Source organism: Melospiza melodia, chromosome 1 (genome assembly GCF_035770615.1).
Source record: "Melospiza melodia melodia isolate bMelMel2 chromosome 1, bMelMel2.pri, whole genome shotgun sequence".
Classification (NCBI taxonomy): Eukaryota; Metazoa; Chordata; class Aves; order Passeriformes; family Passerellidae; genus Melospiza; species Melospiza melodia.
Genome location: NC_086194.1, coordinates 124,839,543 through 124,864,690, shown reverse-complemented (window position 1 = coordinate 124,864,690; position 25,148 = coordinate 124,839,543). Strand labels below are relative to the sequence as shown.

General features: G+C 41.3%; 1 protein-coding gene across 1 annotated transcript in view; it reads left to right on the top strand.

Moving 5' to 3' along the window:
- EMILIN2 (elastin microfibril interfacer 2) overlaps positions 1-25,148 on the top strand; it is a 31,386-nt gene that overhangs the window by 5,305 nt on the left and 933 nt on the right. The window contains exons 3-7 of the mRNA XM_063167040.1: positions 8,529-8,704; positions 10,483-12,417; positions 17,863-18,186; positions 18,761-18,799; positions 24,936-25,073. Of these exons, the coding sequence (XP_063023110.1) occupies positions 8,529-8,704; positions 10,483-12,417; positions 17,863-18,186; positions 18,761-18,799; positions 24,936-25,073 (2,612 nt within the window). The remainder of the gene's footprint in view (positions 1-8,528; positions 8,705-10,482; positions 12,418-17,862; positions 18,187-18,760; positions 18,800-24,935; positions 25,074-25,148) is intronic.

The window sequence follows — 25,148 nt, the reverse complement described above, 5'->3', positions numbered from 1 at the left end:
TGCAATAATGTAAAAAAAAAAAAAATATCCCATGCTGCTCCTCACGTCCCATTAATGTGATAACTCAGAGTTTCATGCTTTTCTGGTTTGAGAAATGTGTGACCTGGAGGTCTGGGGCCTCTTCTGTTAAGCACCAAACTGTTGCCAAAGCAATAAATTTTTATTTGCAGGGAGCTGCTGAGCCGTTTAGGTGTATTTCATCATAAATCACCCAAATAATCAAGGAACATTTTGTACCATTAGGCAGTGGGCAGTGCCACTTTTACACGTTGAGGATATTATGACTCCCATCTGACTTCATTTCTGCATTTGCATCTCATCTTTCCTTTCCCTTCTGATTCACTTTTAACTTGGTGTCTTGAAAAGTAACAGCTCTCAAAACAATGCTCCATTTTATTCTCAAAGTTGAGGTCCCATTAATCCCTCAGGTTAGCTCTTGTCTTCCTGAAAGTATTGGTTATTTGTTTCCTCTGGGTGTATTTTCAAATAATCTCTCAGCAACAGCTCTTTCTAGAGCATTCTAGAAAACAGCTTATTTCATGGGCAGAGAAGCAGAAGAGATACTTTTGGAGCTCAGTTTTTCAGGCAGCTTTATCAGCAGCAGTGCTCTGCATCCTCATTTCATCTCTCCCCTCGTGTAAGGTGAGAAACTTGGTCCCTGCTGCTGGGAGAGGCAGGTACTGATGTTGTAAACATATAACCTGTGCAGAGTTGTTCCTGTTCCATCACTGAGCACATCACACTGCCACTCTACAAAATTTCCCTGGAATCCTTTTAAAAGGGCTGTCTTTTCAGGGTTCTCCTGTCCCATTCTGTTTAAGTGGGATTTTAATAGTTCAGTGTTGGTCTGTTACCATGTGTTTGACTGGCCTTTCAACGTTGTTAATCCCAAGAATGAAGCTGTGCTTTGAGGTTTGCCACAGGCTGTCCCTGGCTCTGAGTTACTGAAATGCATCCTGTGTCCTTCCTTTGCTCTCATAAGAAGAGGATGCCTACCTAGTGATAATTTATGAACATTAAGAGTATTGGCATTTTAAACTTCTGTGCGTTTCCTACTGGACTTTAGTGGCCAGCTTTTTGAAAATAAAATCCTTGGCAGCCAAGAGAGAGTTAGATAGGTAGGTATTTATGTATGTGTGTGTGAGGATATATGTTCAACAAGAAGAAATCACTAGTATGAGACATGGGGTCGTATTTCAGACCTTGGTTCTTTCTTCCCACAAAAAAACATTTATCTCCCAAGAGAGAAAATTGTAGTTTGAATCTCATCTTTTTTTGATAGAAGAATTCCAGCTGAGTGGCATAAAATCCATTGTATAAGTAGTGAACAATGGCACTTTTGGAGAGTTTCAAATGAAACCATGTGGTGTTGCCTGAGAATAATTGAATGTTGTTGTCTTTTACCAGTTCCTGTAATCTTCTGTCCTTCTTACTGAAGAAAACACAAACTCTGCAGTAAAATTCAGCCAGATTCTCTCAGATGCATTGAAACAGTGTTCAGTGTTGAAGACAACTAAGTACCAGAGCCCAGGCTGTTGTGAGCTGACTGGGGCTGCTTCTTCCCTGGTACCACTGATGAGATGATAGTTTTATTTTGGGATAGACAAATGCAACTTTTTCCTTCCTTGCATGAAGGAGTAATACAATCACCTGTGCCAGGTCTCTGCCCACTTAGCAATTTCTTCCAGATGGAAGGCCATCTTCTCCCTTCGTGCTTAGCATGAAGCCACCAAGTAAAAATAACCAATGGAAAAAAGTACTGAGTCTCTAAATGCTCATTCCTGTTTTTTGAAACATTCAGTAAAATTACAGTGCCTTCATAGTCAGATACTAAAGCACTCTTTGCAGTGACCTGGATGGGTGGTTTCTTGGGTGTGTACACAGCAGGTAATGGTGTTCCTGTGGATGCAGAGTGCTTTCACTCATTCCCTTGCTTTTCTTTAGTTCCTTCCCTGTTAATCCTCTCAGCCAGTAGCAGTTTTTTCTTCAGGGTTTAGCTCAGTACAAATCTGGTACAAATGTTGGCCATGCTATACATGACTGCAAAATTTATTAAGAACTCCCTTGTGGGCCTGTGCAAGCCTGGAGAAGCTGAATCTCCACGGTCATGTGCACCAGTGATGCTTGTCATAACTTAATATTTTCCACAGGAGTGCCTCAAAACTTTGTTTCACCCAGCACAAAAAATTTTAAAACACTCTCTTTTTGCTTTTCGTTATATATATTTTATTTTGATTATTATGTTATCCAAAGGCCTTTGAGGAACTTCAGTCTAGATGTCTGTGAGTGGGCCAGGCACTGGACTAGTGTCTAAGGTCAGTGGCATTTTTCTCAAGATGTAATTGCCCAGACTCCAATGCCTGTAAAGACACTTACTGACCTACTTTATATAAATTCTAGAAAGGAAAAATGCCAGGTAAAGGAAAAATAGCAGTGTAAAGATAAGTCTTGTTAAGTCCATCTGAAGAAGCAGCTTAGTGTCTCTAATACCAGATCAAAATGGGAAATTATTTTGGGGTGCAACAGGATTCTTTTTAAATAGACTTTTGCTTCATTGTATTATTGGGATTTATTACAGCTTTGATGGCTGCTGTCACTCAACACATAGACTTCTGTAGGTTTATCTGTTTGCATCAAAACATCTTCTTGCTGCTTGCTATAAATGCCTTAGGATAAATTCTTGGGAGAGACACATTTTTTTCAAATTAAACTCATCTGTGGGCTGAAACACAAGCTAGCTGCTGGTGCTACTGCATAGTGACAAGGTCATCAAAGAACAAAAAACAAAGGTGGGATTTGATTCACCATGACCCACACTGTCTGCCCTGTATGCAGAGGGGTGAATCTGAGTGTGGGAGCTTAGACATGCAGTGATGGTGACACAGGTGCAAGTCAGGGGTGTCCAGCACAGTCTGTAGGTAACGGGGTGTAAATGATGACTTTAGGGTGAGATGCAGCCCTGTTTTTACTCTGCTGGCTATGTGGACTACTGCTGTTGGCCTTCATGGAAATACAGACAACTGAAACCTGTCCTTACCTACACGAGGCACCTGAAATGCAGGTGAGTGCTGAAACTCACTGTGACAGACAACTGCTCAAACCTACAAAGATTTTGGTGGAAGTAGGATTTCTGCCACCATTTGTAGGGAATACAAATAGGCCTGCACGTTTGGGAAGCAGGAAGCGTGAGATCAACTGGTTCTAGTTCAGCCTTTGTGTAGTATAAACAGCCAATAAAGTTACCTTCTATTTTCAGCAGAAGTATTTTCAGCCTACAAAATAAAAAATGTTTAGTCAAAATATGATTGCATTTAATTGCATCTTCTAGGTAGTGTTTTTGGATGGTGTCTATATGCCAGTTCTGTGCTCCCCTTGCAATATATTGGAGATTCGGATGCCTGGGACTATATAACTATAGTATAACTGTATAAATACAATTACCAGATGATGCAACTTACAAAGAATGTGTCTACATGCAATAAAAATGTTAAATAGTGTAGATTTGATATCTTCTATTTTATAAAGACAGAAATTTGCAGGCTGCTGAAGTCATGGGACTTGTTCCAAACACTACAGAATTTTGGACCAACCTTGAAGCTGTGTGCTCAGAGTAAACATTTTGTACACTGCTTATGTAGAAACATGCTGATTCTGTGGTCCCTTCCTCGCAGTGAGGAGGTGGTGGCACTTATCTCATTGCATTTCCCAAAAGGTTGAATGTTAATATCCAGTTACAGAGCTGAGCCATATGTTTTCCCACCAATTTCGTGCAAATGTTTCTGATTTGTTTTATCGCTATTAGGTGACATTCCAAATATCAGTGTTAACTGTTTCCTTCTGTGGTTTAGCACCGTGAGAATACTATAGCTCATTCCCCAGTGAAAATGTCCAGCATTTGCAGCAAACATGGATTTTTAATTAAGCATTTTCCTATGGAAGTACTGCTGTCTCAAAGAGGAATATTTGAGTGCTGTTGTCACCCTGTACATCTTCATTTCAGCTGTGAAACACTTAAGATAATAAAAGTGGAGATTTGTATTAACATTCTGGGGGTGTTTTCTCATTTGATCAGCATGTTGAGTTCATGGTGAAGGTAGTAGGCGTGGGTAGTTACAAGCCTGTTGTGGAAAAACTCCTAAAAAACAGCTGTTCTTATGTTCTCTGTTGCAATGAAAGATTAGAGACAGTGGATATTAACCTTTATTCATGCCTTATAAAAGAATTATTTCAGTATTTAGCTCAATTCATCAAGAGATTATGACCGTCATCTTGGACTTGAAGTCCGCAGGAGAATGGAAGGACTAGGCACAGTAAATGTTGGTGTGTTATATGCAACTTCTAGCCACATAAGAAATTGCTATTTTTAAAGAATACGTGTAAAAGTAATTATGTGTATTAACACTTATTTGAATAGCAAAAATCCAAGTCAACCAGAGGAAGATTTGATGTTTTACTGGTTTTGAATTCCATTGCAGCATATAAAAGTGTAAAAGTGGAGCCTCAATTTTTAAGATACTTAGGAAACTTTTGTGGACCCTTTTGACAAAATTGCCTCACTAGATAACTCTGTCACCATTCACACCTGCCAGATAAACCATGTGGAACTTGATGTTACATTCCAGCCATGTCTCTTTATCCAGCTTTATAGAGAAGGAACATTTTGTCTGGCTGGCTACCTTGAGTACATTTTGTGTGTTTTGTATGTTTGTGATTGTGTATTTTAAGTTTGCTGTGACTATGAGTGAGTAATTGGATTCAGAATACTGCAGATTTAAATGAAGACATGTCTAATTTGTATGTTGTGATAGTTCCCAGTCTTGTGTCTTTCACATGCATAGAATCACAAATTAGGGATGTGGTCCCTAGGAGAAACTTACGGTTTGTTTTGTTAGAATTGTAACCAACAACATAATTGTGTTGGGTGCTGTTAGACTGCTGTGTCCTAGCAAAATCCTGTAAGTCTCCAGGTCCTCCACTGAAATTCACTGAGTGAGCAAAGTTCTGCCTTTAAAAAGCATTTGTATGATTGGGAAATCCCTGGGGCTGGATGCGTGCTGGTGGCTGTCCTTTGTCAGTGCAGCTGGACGGTGCTGTCACAGTGACGCCGTTCCTTGCAACTTGCACAAGCAGTTGTGCTTGAAGAATGTCATTGGTACAGAAGTTGTAGCTGTGAAACTGTGATTTTTAAGAAATTTTTGTATGACTGTATTCAAATTAGAGAAGTGCTAGTGTAAGTTCCTGTTTCCTAGCCTTACATGTCTAGTATTCCTGGAGGAAATGGGAGTAGCTGTGTGATTCATTCTGCTGGAGTGGCAGTACAGAGAAGAAGTTCTTAGTCAATAAATCACAGTTGAATTTTTGAGCCATCCATGAGTATAGCTGTCTTCTTACCACAGTTCAAGTGTGAATATGAAATCTGTTCTAGGTACAGATTTTGAAATGTTCTGATTCTAACTTATTTTGGCTCTAGAAGAATTGTGATTTAGAATTCAGGTTAATCTATATTTGATGTACCATATCTGAAAACAGTTCTGATTTGTATTGTTTCAAACTTGAAAGAATTTTTTTAGACATGGACTGTTTTTCAAATTTTTTAAATATTAAATCGTATTTAAGCATTTTATGCCTATTAGAATCAGGAAGCTATAAAACAAAGAAGAGTGAGAATGTCAAACATGCCTGTTTTTTGTTTTTAAGATGGAGTTTAGAAAAGTTTTTAAGTTTTGACATTGGAAAAATATTAAGTTTGATTTCTTTTTATTTGTTTATATTCTTCTTTTGTATTTGGTCGTTTCTTAATATTTGTCTGACTGTTAAAGCCATCTGAAAGTGTCTGTATTGATGAATATGACTACAGAGAAGGTATTAAAAGAGAAAATAGCCAGAAATGTGGAAAATCCTCACTCTGTAATTTGAGTGAAGAAGAGCAAAATTTGCATATAAGTAATTCTTACTCATTTTATAAAATTAGTTTCAGCTATATTCTTAAAACTTTGCTGGGAAAAAAGAGAGATTTGGCATTTGAAAATAACCAAAATACTGTATTTTTCAGGAAGGGGTTTGGCCCTGAAAGTAAAAAGAGGAACACACACAAAGCCAGAAGCAGTTAAGTGTTTTATGGAAATCATACAGAATTATGTACAACCATTTCCAGCATGGGAAAACTGATCTGGAAGTTCAGAGTTTGCATTTCAGTAATGTGGTGGTTGTGAGAGAAGTTGTAATGACTTTCAAAACCACTTCAAAACACTAAAGTATCTAGCTAATCCTGTTTCTCTTGACTCTGGCAGCTAGCTGGAAGGAAAGGATTCAAACCCAAATTATCTACAGAAGTTGTGGGAGATCTTTAGATAAGGGAGAAAGAGAAGAAGTTCCTGGGTGGCCAGGATATTGTTCTCCCCAGTGGTGCCCTCTACATTGCACTCTTCTATTTAATTTTTAAAGCACTTTACCATTGGGATTTCTGTACTTTGTAAACAGGATTCAGCAGATGTTTAAGTGAAAACTGTAGAAGAAATGATGAGCTGGAGTGAAGTCTACAGCTGTTTCATATATGGTGTTCAGAAGGTATAAAAGGATTGGACGCCCTCCCTGAGTTAGCATGCTCCAAGCCAGAGTCTGAAAAGCTGACAGGCACAGCAAACCACTGCAGTTATGAGCAGCTCACAGACAGAGATACAGCACAGACTGACCCTGCCTTCCTATGCTGATCCACAGAAAAACTGAATCCAGAGAGGCTTATTAGTACAAACTACTCTTGGTCCAGAAATAGTTGGAAAAAATATGATTGTCGCCAGTGAAAGTAGCTTTTACCCCTTAAATGAGAAGTTATAGACCAAATAACAATGCAAAACAACATTGAGTATTTCCCAAGTGCAGAAATTAGTCAATGTTGTGGCAGAATTGGGAAAGATACATTTGGAAGAGAAGCAAATTCATAATTAGCAGTTAATATTTTAAGCACACCACCGCAAGTTTGTTAACCAGCTTGGCAAAAAGGGACAGCAAATGGCTGTCAGATGGGAGACATTATATTAAGATTGTGTATCTGAAATATGCTGAATAAAATTGAATAAAATTTCAGCAACTTTTTGCATGCATGGCAGGAGAAGCTTTGAAGAGTAACAGTAAGCTCACTCTCACTCTGTGACTTCCAATAGGAAATGTTTCACAGTAAATCTTACAGATTTACTTCTTTCCATTTGGTACCTGATTACCGATTTTTTTTTCAACCAGTTAGGAATTTTGGATGTTAATAGCATGCCATGTTCAGTGAAATAGGTGACTTTTGGTGATACCACGGCTGTCCTGTGCTCTCTCTGTCCCAGGATACACTCCCTGTGAGCCCAGCCAGGCTATGGCTGAAACCTATTACAGAGCTTCTGTAGATTCCTTTGCTGCTGTCCTGCATTTATTCTGCTGATATTACTGTTTAGGGACACTTCAGCTGTTAAATGAGCCTGCAAACTGTTCTGATCTGAAATAATCTGAAGGACAAAAGATCTGAAAAAGCCTTAGGGAAATTAGTAGCATGATGCTAGTTTAACTGAGAGAAAGGAATTCACGTGGGAAATCGGGATGACTTACTGTTTCTGTGTGTTCCAAGAATACCATTTTATAGAGCTCAGGTGCCAAATCCCTGTTTTACTAATTTTCCTCATGTCTCAGTCCGAAATGAGCTGTACCTTGAATTGATTTAGTTTTTATCCAATAGCATAGGTTCTCCTATGCTCTGCTGGGATACCACCGTGTCTGACCGCAGCTGAACACATGGGATGTGTTTCAAGGGAAGCTATGGAAGAAGTTTGTGGTTGAAGAAAGTTGCAAAACCAGAATTACTTTGTCATTTATTAACTTTTGAGTGGTTAATCAGGGAAGCTCAAGGTTGTATGTACATAATGTGTGTATAGGTTTGTCTAGCAGACCCTCTTCAGCTGAACTGATGAAGGAGGAAAGAGTTGATTTCTTTGTTGATTGTAGTGTTTCATCTGAGTCTTTCTTTCATGTCCTTGTCTGACTCACACTTTTAGCATTTTGTCCTTCTCTGGAATATCCCTCCCAGCTCAGACTGTGCTGTATATATGGATTCTGAGGAGTGGTTTAAGTGGAGACTGTGGAAACACAAATGGGGCAAAGCAGGCAGAAGCATTTTTTCATGTTCAGAAGAGCCCTGGGGAGAGGGCTCCAATGAAAAGTTAGAGGAAAAATATTTTGAATTTGTAGTCTAAGACACTAATGGTCCCTGGTACTGTCAGTGGTGTCTGATGAGTTGTACCTTCATTTGCCACAACATTTTATCCCTCTGCTCATACATGAAAGTCCCTATTCCATGGCTCTGTGTTGAGTGGAGGTAGCTTTAAAACCTAGACAAAAACATTTGTTCATTTGATGTTTAAAGCAGAGAATGAATAATAGCTGTAAGTATTTGATTTTCATTATAAAAGGTCCCAAAACCTGTTTTAATTCTAACTTTAATCTAACTAGCAGCTTAGGTTATGGACTGTGTAAAATGCTCTCTGTTTTGGCAGATACCGAACGAGTTTCAGACCTCGGTACACAGTTGCATATAAGACAGTGACAGAGCTGGAATGGAGATGTTGTCCTGGCTACAAAGGGGAGGACTGCAGGGAAGGACCTGCAGAAAAGCCAAACACTGCTCGTCGTCCCTCAACACCAGCCAGAGCTGCCGTGAAGAAAGGCACAGGTAACTTTTGTCTGAAATTTGGTATGCACAGTCATGTCTGGTTTCTTGGTTTGTCTTCGTGTTTTGTCTTCTAATCATTTTGGTTTCTACTGAACTCAGCTGCTGCAGGTACAAAAGCCATGTGAAGGACTCTGTGCAGTGGGGAAATAATAGCCAGGCAATAGCAGGCCTGATACAGAGAATTTCCTGAAGAATAACAGAGAAATGGGCTGTAGAACGCTGGCTGGAAGTGCCAGCTGTCTATTCATGGTTCCAGAAAACCTTTGGATAAAGACTGTGGGTTTTGTAAGAATTTACAGGGTTTTTTTTGTGGTTTCTCCAATGTTCACGTAAAAAAAAAGGAATATTACTAAAACACCCCCCCCAAAAAAAAAAAAAACACAAAAACCCCTGAAAACACAGATACTAATCTTAATGATACATAAGAGTTCCTAGCAGTTTCACAATGTTTTGTTTGAGATTCTAAAGATTTTACTGATTCACATTAGATTACGTGCTTTAATAATGAGGAGTAAGAGAATTAGTATGGATAAGCCTCAACTTCTGAAAAAATATTTTAAAGAATGAACTATGTTTGTTTGTGTGAGATACTGTCTTCTGAAAGGGCAAGAAGGAATGCTATTACTGCTATATTATGCCTTTTCTCCATTAAGAAAAAATGATAAACAGATGTTTCCTTCTGAAGGACTTACTTTTTCCAACATAATTGGAGATTAGTGTCACATATAGCACTTAGTCAGATTTCCACATGTGTTTTCTGTGTGGTGGAATGTATTGAATGACTGAATACATGGTTTTAAACTAGTCCCATAGATTATATACCTGCTTTAAAAATGAGCTTATAAAGTATTTTGTTAGCTGACCTAAAATATTAATTCCAAAAGATGATAATAAAACATGGGGATCTATATCCTTCTCCTCTCCTCCAGACAAAATTAAAAACTACTTTTGACTTTTCCTGCAGTTTATCCTTTCTTGACCTCTGATAATGTTTGTTTTCTGGGGTTTTGTTCTGGATTTTCTGCAGTTTTGTGTGAAACTGAACATCCAGATTTTTACATGGCTTTGTAAATGAGGTCCTACTAATGATAAGATTCAGATTCATTATTTGATTTTTGATAGATAAAAAGTAGATTGCAGCTAAAAGTCTTTACTTTCTGATTTTCATACGAGGATAAGTTATTTTAATCTAACAGTTTTGAATGTGTAAATTTTACACTTTTATACATGTTTTTATTGCCTACTTAAATATATGCCAAATAATTAGGTATTTGTGGACCAAGTGTGATAACTGGAGTGTCTTGCAGAACCCCATGTCATATATGGGATGTGTATTTGGATCCCAGGTCAGTAAAACACAGGAGCACAAACCCGCTTCAGGCACATAAATGACTCCCACTAAAGTTTTCAGTGGGAATTCAGGAGTAAATCATTGTTACAGGAGAAGCAGTGGTTCTAAGGTGATGTGTATGGACCTGTATTGGTCTGTTATATGTGCTGTAGCTAAGATTCATTGCTGAACAGGAGGGGTGGTTGCCAGTTCCTTTATGGCCACTGTACCTTGGTAGGAATTGGTCACTATGCTGAAACTTCTTGTTCTGCGGGTTTTGATAACATATTAATTATAAATGACTGAAACTCAGAACAGAAAAGACAACAAGCATTAGGCAGTTTAAACCATTATTTCATTTTAAAGAAAAGTGAAGTCAACTGCAGCTTAATGAAACAGATACCACTGGGAATACTTACATCCACATTTTGTTATTTCTGGGAAACAGATGCAGAGCCAACAGGAGCACCGGAGCCTCCACCATATGAGAAGAGAATGCAGTTTCTTGAGGACGAGTTGTTTAGACTTACACGGTCTGTGATTGAGCTCCAGTCCTCCGTGGCAGGTGTGAACGAAAACCTGAAGCTGACTGTACAGGAAGATGCCAGCAAGATGTTGGTCACTTGGCTGAACAACCTTTACGACCGCCCGGAGCCTGACAGTGCAGTGGGGGCTGAAACAGACACTATTCAGCTGCCAGGCCTCCTCAACAATAAAGATCAAAAAGACCCTTTTATTGATTTTGAAATGGAAGATATAAAAGCTGAGCTGGCTGAGGTCAAAGAAGCCTTGAAGATGAGGAATGATGAGCTGGAGGAACTGAATGGAAAAGTAAAAGGATATGAAGGACAATTGAAACAACTGCAGGAGGCAGCACGAGGACCTACAATAACAATGCCCCGTGACAATATATATCAGGACTATATAGACTCAAAATTTGAGTCCCTCAGACAAGAAATAATGGAAGGATTTGAGAAGAAAATGGAAGATCTGAAGAACTCCTGTGACTATAAAGTAGAGGATATTCAGCAGCAGTACGACGACAGTGAAAATAACTGTGTAGGGATAATGAATGTTATAAGAGGAAAAGAGAATGACTTGAGGAAAGAAATAGATACTCTCCGCACTCAGATTCCTTCAAACAACTCCAGCTGTTGCAAGAAGGGTGAGGGAAATTACTTTGACCAACAGATGAAAGATTTAGATAAGAAGATTGACAGAATTGTGGAAGCACAGAGGATCTTGAATGTCAGAATAGATAATGAAATCATAAGATTGTCGACTCCAGATCTAGAAGATGTGTTGGGTGAGAGGCTGGAGGAGCTGGATGCAAGGATGAATATTACAGAAAGAAATGCTGAAGAGCACTGTTTTTACGTTGAGGAGACTCTCCGTGGTGCTATCGCTGCTGAGGTGGATGAACTGAGGGATTTGTTCGACCAAAAGCTGCGGGCGCTGGAGGTCAGGCTAGGCGGGACTATTTTGGAGATTGCCAACACCACGGACCCAGATGGAATGTTTGCTAATCCTGGGCCTATCTTGCCCAGCGATGCTGGATTTGCAAATGAGCAGTTTGCAGCAGAGATGAATTTTGTGAAGGACAAGCTGCTGTTGCTTGAGCAGCTCTGTGGGCAGAAATGTCAGTCTGCACCACGAGGCACCGAGGACCTTCAGAAACAGCTGGAAGATTGTAACGACAAGTACAATCAGTTGCTTTTGAAAACGGAGAATAATTCTGTTGTCCTGAGGTCTCTAAATAGCTCTCTTAATGAGAAACTCAGCTTAATTAAGGGTAACCAACGTGACATCCAGAAAATGCAGAGGGACGTACGTGTATTCCGGTACAATCTAAATGCCATTGATAAGGATATGAAAAACCTTCAAGATGGCCTGAGTAGCTGCAGGGAGCAGCTTCTGGGTGTCAATTCGACATGCAGAAAAACACAAAGAGGTGTCTTCCGAAAAATTGATCAAATGCAGAGGACATTTGCGAATCAAACTGCTCATTCCAGTGAGAATTGTTGTGGAGAAGTGAAAGACAGACTAGAGCAATTGAATGACCATGTCTTGAATGATCTTAGCAAGTGCAAAGAAAAGACCCAAGGGGTCCAGGAGGATGTTTCAGATGTTGAGAGCAGAGTCGCACATATTGAAAAAGTCTGTGGCAAGCTGGACTCTGTTTCAGACAGCTTGCAGAATATAAAAGAGGGTCTGAATAAGCACGTGAGCAGCTTATGGAATTGCATCCGTGAAATGAATGGAACTATAGCATCGCATTCCACTGATATTTCTGGCCTCAAAAATTCTGTCCAACAGTTTCACAGTCAGGTTTCCAAAATCACTGCAGACATTGAAGGCGTGCTGAAATCTCAGCCTGACACAAGTAAGTTTCTTACTTATTTTTTTTTACTTTTTGCTTGTTTGTTTGTTTTTTACCTGGCTTTCCTTTCTGAAACTCTTAGAAAAGAACTAAACGAGGAAGGAAAAAATATTACACAATTCCTACTTTATTTTCGCAGTGACTAATTTTGGCTCTTTGCTGCAGAACACCACAGAGTACTTTGAGTGCTTTTAAAAGTATCCTCCAAAAAGAAGAAAAAACAAAAAAAAGTCTTACATGTTTTTATGTTTACTTCGAGCTAGAATAAAGACAGTGGGAAAAAAAGTGTTTTCGAATAGTGATTTTAAAGTGAGTTTTTTGTAATAATTGTCTGTATTATGCCAATTCATTTGGTTTGATTTTTTTTTGTTTGTTTTATTTTGTTGTTGAAGATTATTCTGTATTCCTCAGGGAAAATTGAAAAGCAAGTAGAGAAAACTGAAGTCAAATTAATTCAAATTTATGATAAGAAATATTTCTTCTTAGTTGTGTTCTTAGCATGAGTTTATGCTTATAATTCAGCACCAGCTCTTTGATCTAGAAGTTTCACAAATGAGCTCTGGCATATCTTGGCATGACAATATAAGACTTCTGCTTCATAGCTCTCCCAGAAGCTTGCATTCCCACAAGGTCGTTGGCAGTACTTGGCACATTCCAGCTGGCAATGTTTTAGCACCTCAGCCTGTTCTGTTAATAGTCCAGCATGTAGGTGCAAATCCACCTGCACTTTGTTTAACGTTTGCGTTAGAGCAGCTGAGAAGGTGGGGCACATTCCCTTTGGCTCTGAGCGCTGGGAAATGGCAACCTCAGCGTGCTGGTGAGCCTTGCCATGGAGGTTTAGAGACCTTGCCAAATGCCACTCTATTCCCTCTGCAACTCTTGCTCCAAATTCCAGCAGCAGGTTGTTTTCCTGAGAGGTGAAGTTTACAGAAGGAAGCTGAGTTCCTGTTTTCCCGTTTCTCTTAGCATGATGCAAAATCACAGGAATTGCAGACTGTTTTGAAACTGCGCTCTTCAGTTGGTTGATGCTTCTGGTTTTAATTCTGTGCACATATGAGATAAATAAGAGGCCAATTTCTGTGACTGGGTAAAATTAGGAGAGGTGCTGAGGGAAGAGCCTGTGCACTGTTGCAGCTGATGATGGCTGGGAGAGATCAGATGCGAGATTCTTGAGAGTTCTTTCTGGAATGGCCAAGTTGTGCCTCGTGAAGGGAAGAATATCTTTCTCACCCCAAGGCAGAGACTTGAAAACCTGCAATAGGTGTGTTTCTTTTGTTTAATTGTTTAAAACCAAATGTATAGCAGTACTTGACACAAAAGTCCTTCTGAGGTGAGAGGCTTTTGTGTGAAATTAAAAAAAATATTTCTCTTAACTTTAAGGGAGGAAGTGGAGTGAAGAAGGACTGTTTTTGCTGTAATTTTGACTTAAATTCAGCAGGGTGAGAACCTTTATCCCTAGATCTTGTAGAAGCATCCCAGTTTCCATTAAAATGGAACATAGTGTATCTATGTAATCCCATCTTCCCCAAAATTAACTAGCACTAGGGACCAACATTGGAGAAAGGTCCAAGATACATGCAAGTAGTAATATTTCTTCAGCTGTTTGAAGCAGGTGTTCAAGTGACCTCATGGGTTGCATTTGTTGTAATGTATTAAAGCATTAAAAAGCCTCTGCACACCTGGGTTTCCATAAAATAATACCTTTTGAGGGCAGACCCCTCCATCCACCACTGGAAGTTAAAAGCCTGTGGAAGGATGCTGCTGCTGGCTGTGGGGTGCAGGCACTCTGAGCATCCCTTGTTGCTCTGGGGTGCCTCTGGCCTCTGAAGGATTCGTGAAGCACACACTGCAGTTCCCAAATGTTTCCAATTACAACAACACTGTCTGGCACAGCAGCCTAAGTAAGTTTTGATGGCAGGAGTTGCAGAAAGTTTTTGACAGAAGAGCCTTTTTTGGAAGTGATTTTGGGAACCCTGTTACGTGAGTTGGGGTATGGCTTTAACTATTTTTACATTTATGATCTGCAGCCTTGTCTGCCATACCAACATTATTTGACAGGAAGACCTGAACTTGGATCAGTGGAGAGTTTCTTGTGCACAATTTGCCAGCACATTGTAGCATTCAAATGATGTCATTTGACTTCAGAGGGGCCGAAACAAAAACAAGTTGTTGCTAATAAAGTTGTTGAGGGCAGTAAGGCAAAGATGTATTGCAAGAAGTAAAACTTAAAATCTTATCAAGCAGTGTAAGCCCAGCAAAGACAAATGACTCTTGTCTTAAAAATATGGTTGTATTTTCTTCCATGTTTTTATTCAGGGGTTTCAAATGCCTCAATCCAAACTAACAAGCCAGCTTGGCAAATGACTGTGTATCAGATACAAACCTAGAGACTAGAAATGTGTTTATTTGTTGTAATTCCTGGTGAAGGTAGTGAAATGTACTGCAGCACACAAGGCAGTGGTGGCAGCAGGCACTAAGCTTTCAGGGAACCATGCATGATGTGCTGTCCAAGGTAAAATGATCCAGCAGCTTTCCATCCACATTAGATGGTGCCTTCCCCCAGCTCCATGTCTGCTAGTCTAAGTGGTTCTCATTGCATTCTGTCCCTCTCTGTGGATGTGTTTGCTCTTCACATGGCATGACACTGAAAGCCGTGCCAAAGTTGGTGGTCTCTATTAAAGTACTGCCTTTTTGTATGTATATATGGATATATAGATATATAGATATATATAGAATATCCATGAACTTTTCCAGGAATCAAAAGTGGGGTCTTGCAGCCAGATACCGTGCTGGGAGTGCAGTTTTCTTTGGTTACAGGGATTTGACCTGACCTGCAATTCCTGTGGTAGTTGTCTGTGTACCAGGGCTTTGAAACCAACAGCAAAATGTTGTCTGATGAAGTTGTGGCCTAAGAAACCAAATGTGTGCTCTGCATTACAGCATGGATAAAATGCAACATAAAATTTTTAATGCTGTAGTGTGAATAGTCATACAGTCAATTCCTCTGGGCTCCCTGTGAGCTTGTGCGCAATGCTGCTTTCTAACAGAATTGTAAAATCCCCTTGGTGTCTATAACAAAATTCAAGTGAGGTCTTTTGGGCTTCTTGTGAGAGCAGTCACAGATGCCTTTATTCTCTAGTTAGCTTATGCACTTCATTTCTGTGTGTTTGGGGGCTGAGGAGAGCACCAGAAGATGCTGGTATGTGATGTGGTAACCACATTGTCCCTCACAACAGTGGTGACAAGCTGAGCAGCAAGGCTGCTGCTGCTGAGAGCAGTGTTCCTGTTCCTAGCTGTGTAATGATTTCAGCTCTGTCCTTGCCTTCCCAGATAGATGGGAGGATGATGGGAAGATTGTGTTCGTGGCCTGCTCAGCCAAGTTCAAACAGATCTGTGCTCACACATATCTGATTGCTTCCACTTGAAGTTGAACTTCAGGCCAGTGATTCTGGATTTAGAGTTATGGAGATGGGACAATTCTGAATATTGCAGTATTCATGTTGCATGCAAGGAAGCAGTTTGCTCAGGATATGGGATTTCAGCAGTTGATTGTTATTTAAAGGTCTAGAAAAGCAAGCAGAGAAATGTAGTGATTTTCCTAGTGTTGTCCCAAATAATTGTCTTAATGAAGCTTAGCATAATTGACTCAAGAAATGACAAGTACATGCATCCCAGGCTAAAGTACTTTGTCACTTTGTTTTTTCAATGAGGTTAATCTTAAGATTTTCTTGAAGGTCTAAATCAATGCCTCTATGGAAGAAGTTGTCTTACAAAGCAAATAATTCTGTTAAAATTCGCTTTGATACTTTCAGGGGGTTTTAAATTTTTTTTAAAGATTTTTTTTTTAATTTTAAGGTTTTTATGAAAATAGTTTTAATCTGCATGAAGCAAACATTTCACTGTTTAGGCCTCTGCCTTGTGGACAGAGTTACTGAGTGAGCTTCAGCCCAACTTTGTGGACCATTGCCTGTATGAGTTTCAGTTCTCTTGGTGGTTAAAAGTCAGCCAGCAGAGATCAGGGAGGTTTTTTCCTAGCAGCCATATCTAGCAAATGAATGCAAGTGGTGTGAGACTTTGGCTTCAGACAGCCTCCCAGTACTCCTGAAGGTTTATGTAGGCTTTTAAGGCTTTTATGAGACTGAAAACAACACATGAAATTCACAAGGGTAAAGTGCAGGTGTGGAATAGTCACAGAACAGCATGTGGGTTGCCAGTGATGCTGTCTGGACCCCAGCCATGTGTTGGACACAATACCTGTATAAGTTTGTTGTAAACTCTTCCCCAGGTGTGCAGACTAAGGCTCTCCTGGGCTCCCCAGACACACAGCAGAGCCAGGGGAAGGCTCATACCACATCTGCTGCTTGGCACAGCCAGATGGGTTAGCCCTAGGCACTGGTGAATTTTGGACTGTACTGAATTGAAGTGTTTCATTGTGAGCACCACTCAGAGAGGTGGTCTCTGCTGGGCACCTTGGCAGGCATCTCTGGTATGTGACAAGTTGTATCAGATAAATTTTTAATGGGTTGTAGCTGTCATTGCATCTGCTAAAATCTACACATTTGTAAATTTCTGTTCTTAGTGTGAATGTAATTCAGCTTTACACTTGGGAGGGCATTGCATCTAGGACTTCATTTTTATGAATAAACCAGAATTCCCATAAAGGGCTTAGATCCTGACCAGATACACAAATGGAACCATGTCAGTGCTGTTCAACCCTGATGTCATATGGGTTGGCTGCCCCAGTGGAAAAGTTTTTTAATGGTATCTCTTCGATTTAAACAATAAAGAATTTTCTGGTAGATTATATCTTTGAGTTCTCCCTTTATTGGCAGAAAATTTTAGTCATGGAAGCACTAGGACATTTAAGCTTGTTGTTTTTTAAAGTAAGGGGAGAAGCCTCTTAACTCATGTTCATTTACTGATGTTTTTTGCTGTGGATAATTTTCTTTATGATCATGCTAGATGGACAGCCTTGTGCTAAGAGTTGTGGGAGTGGAGAATCGAAAGGAAGCACAGTGGGTGTAAGGGGCTGGGGAGAACTGAAGTGAGAGGAGAGAGAGGGGTAGAGAGAGAGAGGGACAGGGAGAGCTCGCTCTGGAATGAAGGTACTGCTGGGAATAAGTGTGATGCTCTGCCTGTTTGGTGCAGAAAGGCCAAGCTGGTGTAACAATTGAATTAATGTTCATAGGTTATTTGATTGCTGCTTGTCCTGTCTCCAGGCTGTCTTCATTCCTTTCCCTGTGCCACACAGGCTGTAAGGAATGGAGTCTGTAGTACTTCAGGAGTGGAACGGCGTTTAGCCAGTGCAGTCTTGGGTCTCAGGGAGCAGGTGGCCTCCAACTCAGTCCTGTTTTATTTTGAAGTATTTATCATGCAAAACCATGCAAGCTTATGTTCTATTTTAGGCAAATAATTTTGTATTTTTCTTCCTCTTTCCTCCTGTCAAAGGGCGACCAGAAGTCCCGCAGCATCCCTTGCCACCGAGGCCTCCCGTGCCTGGCATTTCCCTGCTGCCATCCCGGCCCAGGATGCATCCCCCCCGGCACAGGATCCCCCTCCTCCCACCACAGCTGAGGCCTCCCCCACGCCCAGCTCTGCCAGGGTCAGCAGTGGTGCCACTTCTGCCTGGAACAACCGGCATCATCCTGGAGACGGGGGAGGCAGGGCCTCCTGGCACGGTTCTGATGTCTGGCAGAGGGCGCCTGAGGAGCGCGGATGGCCAGGCCGGCCAGAGCACCATGCCCATTGCTGAAGGGTACGCTGGAGCACCAGGTGAGAGAACCAGGCTGGTAGTGCATCGCTCCTGAGTGCAATGGATGGGTCAGGCCTTGCTGGAGAGCTGACACTGAGATCTGCTGTGCTCTGCCAGCCCCCTTTTGGCCTCTCATGGACACCCACTGAGGCTGTTGCTGTTGGGAATGGGTTTTCAGCAGAGATGATTTGTGAATGGGCCACTGCAGCCTCCAGCTGGCTGCAGGAGTAGGGGAAACACACTCAGTGCCAGTTTTGCTGCCTTTCCAAGGATGCACAAAGCATGAGGTCAGCAGAGATGATGTAAAATCCCTGGTAACTGCAGCAGTCTTTGCCACTAGGGAAACTCAATTTCTTTTTTTCCTTCCATAGTTCTTGCAGTGGATTTAGTACATTGGAGTAATAACTTGGTTCTCTTTGCCATGACCACCCCAGTTTAACAATAATTGAGCATTTCGTAGGGGACACTATTTAATAGCTGTTTTGGTAGGTTGCTCTTCAGCAACCAGGGGTGCTTTCTTGGGCACTGCAGTGATATTTGCTCGTAATGTACTCTGCTGTGTACTGAGTCACACATATTACTTTTCCTTTGTAGGATATCCCAAGCCACCTCATTCTACCACGGATTCACAAGGTAAGGCAGTCGTTCCCTAGAAATGTTTCACATGGGTTCCTAATGTTTGTTTCAGTGCCTGGAAGGTCATGGCTGAGAGAAAAAAAGAGTGTTAATTTTTAGTATTTAACTTTAGCATTGAGGAAAATCTGATCAATATTTTCTAGACCTAAGCATTAAAACATAATCTGTATCTTTTGAAAACAGATGGAGGTGAGGAGAGGAGTTGGGTTTTGAAAAATCATTTTGGGTTCTTGCTACTTACTTCACTGTGTGTTTTTTAAATGCAGAGAGTTTGTATTTTCTAGCCTAATGTCAGTATGCACCTTTCTGTATGCCTTCTAAATGAGAAAATAAATAGGTGTTTATGATGATTTTATTATTTCTTTATTAAAACATGAATAAGGCCAAGACTAAGATCTTGAATAACTGCTGGCATCTTTATGAGGTTGTTCTCCTCTTGGGAGAGCTTCTGGCTTTGTTACAGTCACCAGGGCTCAAGTTCGTGACTTTAGTGAAAGCAGGAGTGCTGCCACTGACAGCCACTGATTAAAATGATTCAGAATGCAGTTTTCTTGGTTTGCTGGGGTGCTTTTTTTTTTTCAATTGTTAATATCACAATTTATTTAGGAATTTATATGATGAACAGGTATAAAATTTATGTGGGACATGCTGGTTGGCCTAGATAAATATGTTGATTGGGTGCTGCCAGTAATGCAGTCTCATACTCAAGATATTATCAAACCCTGGGGAATGGTATCCTTGATCAAAGAATTTCCATATCCTCTTAAAAAAAAGTTATTTCATCTAAATTTGTTTGAGGAAATATGGGCAATAGATGGAAGTAAAACATTAGGGCTTTATGGAATTCAAAAACCTACTGCCCCAGGACTTAATTTAATGGCCATAACAGAATCACAAATAGACTTCATGAAGAATGGTCTGGGGACTGACAAAAAAAGAATTGTAAAAAGTTTGTGCTCTCATTGTGATATTTATACCTGCTAATTAAAATTCCATCATAGCCTTAAAGCAATCTTTTTGCATTTGAGGATTGCGGTGGTAAGAACAGGCAGCAATAGATGAGGTTTCTGGAAAAGGATAAGAAGTAAAGAAACATTCATTTATCTTGATGCCAGCAAAGCCAATATAGATGTCTAGATTTCTGTGATAAATGGATTTCCTGGGGGTTTTCTTCCCATTGCAATTTATAGAGAGCAGTGTTTTAATAAGTTTATGCTAAAACTGTGTGAAACAGTAGGTGGATGTTAGAAGTGTTGAAAAGTCAGGGCAAGGCAGGAGTGCACCCATCTGTGCTTGGTGGAACGTGTTGGTGGAACAGTTACCACCCTGGGATCCAGAGGGAGGTGGGCTTGACCAAGGAGTTCATTTTCCTGATCCATGCCACTGAATATCTCTCTAAATACAAGACATTCCTGCTGATCTGTCCTTAAAATCCCCACAGTGTACCTTGCAGACCTCAATGGCAGATAGTCAGAAGACAGAGAGATAAGGGTGGTACCAAAAGCTGTTAAGGCTTTTGTGGAGTTGGAGCATTTACATCCCTTGTCCCTAATCTGGCTGGATTGATGGGCTGAGGACAATTGGATGAGGTTCCACATGACCTCAAGTACCTGACAAGTACCAGTGCTGCACTTTGGCCACAATAACCTGCTGCAGTGCTACGGGATGGGGGCAGAGTGGCTGGGAGCTGCCCAGAAGAGAAGGATCCAAGGGTGCTGGTCAGCAGTGGCTGAACAAGAGGCAGTGTGTGCCCAGGGGGCCAAGAAGGCCAATGGCATCCTGGCCTCTATCCCAAATAGTGTGGCCAGCAGGACCAGGGAAGTGATTCTTCCCAGTATTTGGCACTGGGGAGGCCACACCTGAGGTGCTGTGTCCAGTTCTGGGCCCCTCAATTCAGGAAGGACACTGAGGTGCTGGAGCGTGTCCAGAGAAGGGCAGTGAAGATGGTGAAGGGTCTGGAGCACAGGTCCTCTGAGGGACAGCTGAGGGGGCTGGGGGTGTTTAGCCTGGAGAAAAGGAGGCCCAGGCGTGACCTTATCACTCTACAATCACTGAAAGGAGGCTGGAGCCAGCTGGGGGTCGGCCTCTTCTGCCAACAAGTGACAGGACAGGAGGACATGGCCTTAAGCTGCACCAGGGGAGGATTAGGCTGGACATGAAGAAGAGCTTCTTCACAGAAGGGGTGACTAGACACTGGAATGGAGTGCCCAGGGAGGTGGTGGAGTCACCGTCCCTGGAGGTGTTTAAGGAATTACAGGATGTGGCACTCAGTGCCCTGGTTGACATGGTGGTGTTCAGTCATGGGTTGGGCTCCATGATCTCAGAGGTCTTTTCCAGTCCAGTTGAGTCTGTGGTTCTAGTTGTCAGTGTCTGATGAAGAGAGAGCATTCTGGGGCAGAATTCAGCAGTTAACAGTGCTGTGGAAATTAACAGCTGGGGAAGGGAAAATTTTTGGCTTATCAGAGGAGGAACTTACTGTGTGAATAAGGCACCAAGGAATCCTTACTGTCTCATTAGCTCTGGACAGCTGCTTGTGATGTCTTTGGCAGTCTTCACTCAGTGCATTTTGTAGTACTCAAATTCAAATTTGAAAGATGACCAGACCTTCTTGTACTATAATTCCTAATATAAGAAGCTTGTACTATTAAAATGGCCGTCTGAGTACTCTCATTTCTGTTTCTGAATAGCTTCTGTTACATAAAAGCACTGCTCAGGAAGAAGGGCAGGTTGAGGGCTCCAATGCTCCAATTCTGTCTTCTGGGACTAAAGTAGCCCACTTTCATGCTTTTCTTGAATGTTGAGGCATGATTTGCATCTTCCAGTACCAGAGCATTTCTTGATTTTTATTTTTTCAGATTCCTTAGCTATGTATAAGGAACAATAGGCAAGTGCTGGAGCAATATTCTCTTGCTGCAGTGTGAAAGGATGGAATTGTAAGAGCAGACAGATGTTTTACTAACAGACTCAGCAGGAAAGTATGTGTGTCTTCATAACACACCAAGATATCATCCACATCAGAATCACTGTGACTTAGCAGAGCAGCTTCATGGAAATCAGTGTGGTGCTGTGCTGCATGGCCAAGCCATAGGCAGGAGGAATGTTTCTGAAAATGAGATGTTAAGGTCAAATTGGAGCGTTAAAAAAAAATAGGCAGGGAAGTGATAAATTGCTTGTATTTTTGTCCTATAAGCTCTAACTGAAATTACACACTTTGCCCTCATTTAGATTTAGGAGTATTGACCATATGTGAGAGGAAATCTGGCAAATCCTCCTTACTCCTGCTGTATCCAAGGGACTCATAAGTGCCTGTTGACAAATGAATTATGTACTTATTCTTTCTTCTGTGTCAGTTCTTGAAGAATCCTCATTCCAGTTGCTGAGCAGTTGTCCACAGCACCTTCACATTGTTATTTTTTTCTCCTTTCATCTTGATAGCAAATGCCTGTGCTGTGTGCTGTTTTGTTTTGCTTCATGATCTTTTTTGTCTTTTCTTTCCTTCTGGCCCTTGGGCTCTGTGGGAGGCATGAACTGTGCTTGGAACCAGGAGCACAGCTAGCAGATGGGTGGAAGGAGATGTAGCCTAACAAGGGCCATCCATGCATCTTCTGTGGTTTTTTTTGACTCTTCAGAACGCATTACAGTAGCACGGATTGCCAAGAACAGACTTACCTGCTCCTGCTTACCTGCATGTGTAATATCTCAGGTTAAACCTTCTTGAATGCATCTGAAGTCAAAAGAGCTTTTTCCTCCCCCAAAAGGGGGAGTAAAACTGCGGTTGAAACTTTTGTGAAACTTTTTGTCTGTCTGGCAGTTTCTTCATCAGAGCTGTGCCTGTGGTTCAAAGCTTTAAAATGCTTTAATTTTATTTTCCTGATGTTTATACTTCCTCAATATTGACTAGTTAAGTGAAAGTAAGTGTCCAAGCCTGGACCTTCCTTCAAGAAGCTGAACTTTGATCTTTGCACGAAGAAAAGTGTTTGCAAGAGGGGACATATAGGAGAAGGTGGTGCTTTTTGAAAAAGCACTGCTGAGGTGTTGGTAGGAATTGTGAAAACTTCAGACAGGCACAACTCCATCTAGAAGGTGGGAAGAGGGGAAGAGAGCACAGACACAGTGCATCTTTACTGTGTGACCTTATATCACCCCCTGAACTGATTTACAGGATATTTAGACGGGTTTAAGATTTCTCCTGTGACTAGATACATATGGTGTGCTAAACTCAGCTGCAGATCTGAAGCAATTTCATCAGCTTAGCAACAAATAGTTACTTCTAATAACTACTCTAGCAATTAGTGAAGGAAAATCTTGAAGGAAGCTGTGGAGAGCCAGGGAAGGAGTCGCTCCTTTATTCAGGTGACACCAACCAAACAGAGCTGTTGCTGCTCCAGAGCTGGCAGTGTTTCTGGGCAGGCAACATGTGGTTTGTTCCATTTTGCAGTGTTACTGCAGGGGAAAGTGAGCCAACAATTTGAGGTGTGTTTTCAGTTAATTTCAGTCTCAAGGTAAGCTGAGAGCAGCTTTCTGTGTAAGCAGCATTGTGTTAAGGTGGTGGAGCTTTACAGAAGCTGTTTAAGTAACTAGGCTTCCTGCAATTAATTTTGGTCCTTTCAAATAACCTCATCTTAGCTTGCAGTTGCACCTGCAGGCATGCTGGCAGGTAGGAGTAATGAAAAAGGGCTTCTGTCTATCTTCTGAGCTTGAAACAAAATGCTGAATAAGAAGATTTTCAAAGATAAGTGAGGCAGCTGGTTACCAGCCCCTGAGGGAAATCAATGTAGTTATCTGCCAGTTCTGAAGTTGCAGGCTTGTCTTCCCCTTTGCCTTCTCCTCCCCATCCCCCCAGGCTGAGTTATTCAGAAAAACAGTGAATAGCAGAACATTTGTATATCCACATTTTAGGTGAAGTTATGTGACTTTTTAAGCTTCAGTTTTAAGCAATATCATCTGAATTAGATTGGATTTAAAGAAAAGTGTTTTTACACTGGTCAGGCACCGCAACTTCCCCAGGGAAGTGGTCACAGCACCAAGCCTGACAGAATTCAAGAAGGGTTTGGACAATGCTCTCAGGCACAAGGTGTGATTGTTGGGGTCCTGTGCAGGGCCAGGAGTTGGACTTAGGTGGTTCTTGTGGGTCCCTTTCAATTCAGGATTTGATGAATTTAGCATTGTTGCTGATGGGCATTTCTGATTGAGAGGGAGAGGCCAAACATTAATTTTAAGGAAGGCAGAAGGAGCAGAGTGAAGCAGCAGCTGTGGACAACTCTAGGGCATTTGTTGTTTCGCTACTTGCCCAGACATAGCAGCAAGAATTGACTCTAGCAGTGTGTACTGCCTTAAGGAAAATGTTTAAAGGGAAGGTATTTGGAATGAGACTAATAAGTGACTGAGCACTGAACACTTGATATTGTCAGTCTGTTAAAAGTAAAAATTCATCTTAATTGTCCAAATTGTATTTCATCCAACTCAGTCTAACAGCAGTATTCATCTAGCATTTGGATATCCACTATAAAGTACCTAAGTGTCTGTTTAATCTGGTGAGAAAAGAAGGAAAAATTGTCAAGTGAAAAGTTCCCCAAAAGAGAAGTGCTGGAGAGAGACAAAAGGTTCTTTTTGCATTAATACAGAAATGTTATATATTCTTATAGCCATTTTCAGTGGGCTTTGGCAGAGAAAGTGGGAGATCTAAGCTGTGCACATGACAAGGAAAGCTGGCACGAGCTATAATCTTTAGCATTCCTATGGCCTTTGTGATAGTGATGGAGAGTGGAGATGTTGAAAGGCAGCTTCTGTCCTGAGAAAGGTCTTGGGCAGAAGCATCGTTGAATTGAAGGGTGCTAGGATTTCCACTGCCGGCATTTTACTAGCCGTGTACTGTTTCCTTAGAAGGGAAAACAAAACCCATAAGATACCTGTGGCCAAGGCAGGAACTTTATGGTGCTCATTAAATTTTATGATGAGATACCTGGGGCCCGGGCCCGGAATATGTATTCTGCTAATTCTGGCGTCCTGCAATTGGCAGTGTTAGTCCAAGTGGAGTATGTGCCGGAACAGACGGAGGATTATAAGGCATCATAGGGACAAGGCTGTGTTATCATCCTGATGTCGTTCTGACTCGTGTTGTTACCCATTTCAGGACCTGCCACTGCTGCTGTGCCCTCCCTGGTGTCATTTTCTGCTGGGCTCACACAGAAGCCTTTCTCCAGTGATGTCGGCGTGGTTCACTTCAACAAAGTGCTTGTGAATGACGGGGACTACTATAACCCCAATACAGGTAACAGCCAAGGAATGCACCCACAGGCATGCTGGACAGGCAGGAGCAGGGGTTACCAGTGTTCCATGTTACCTC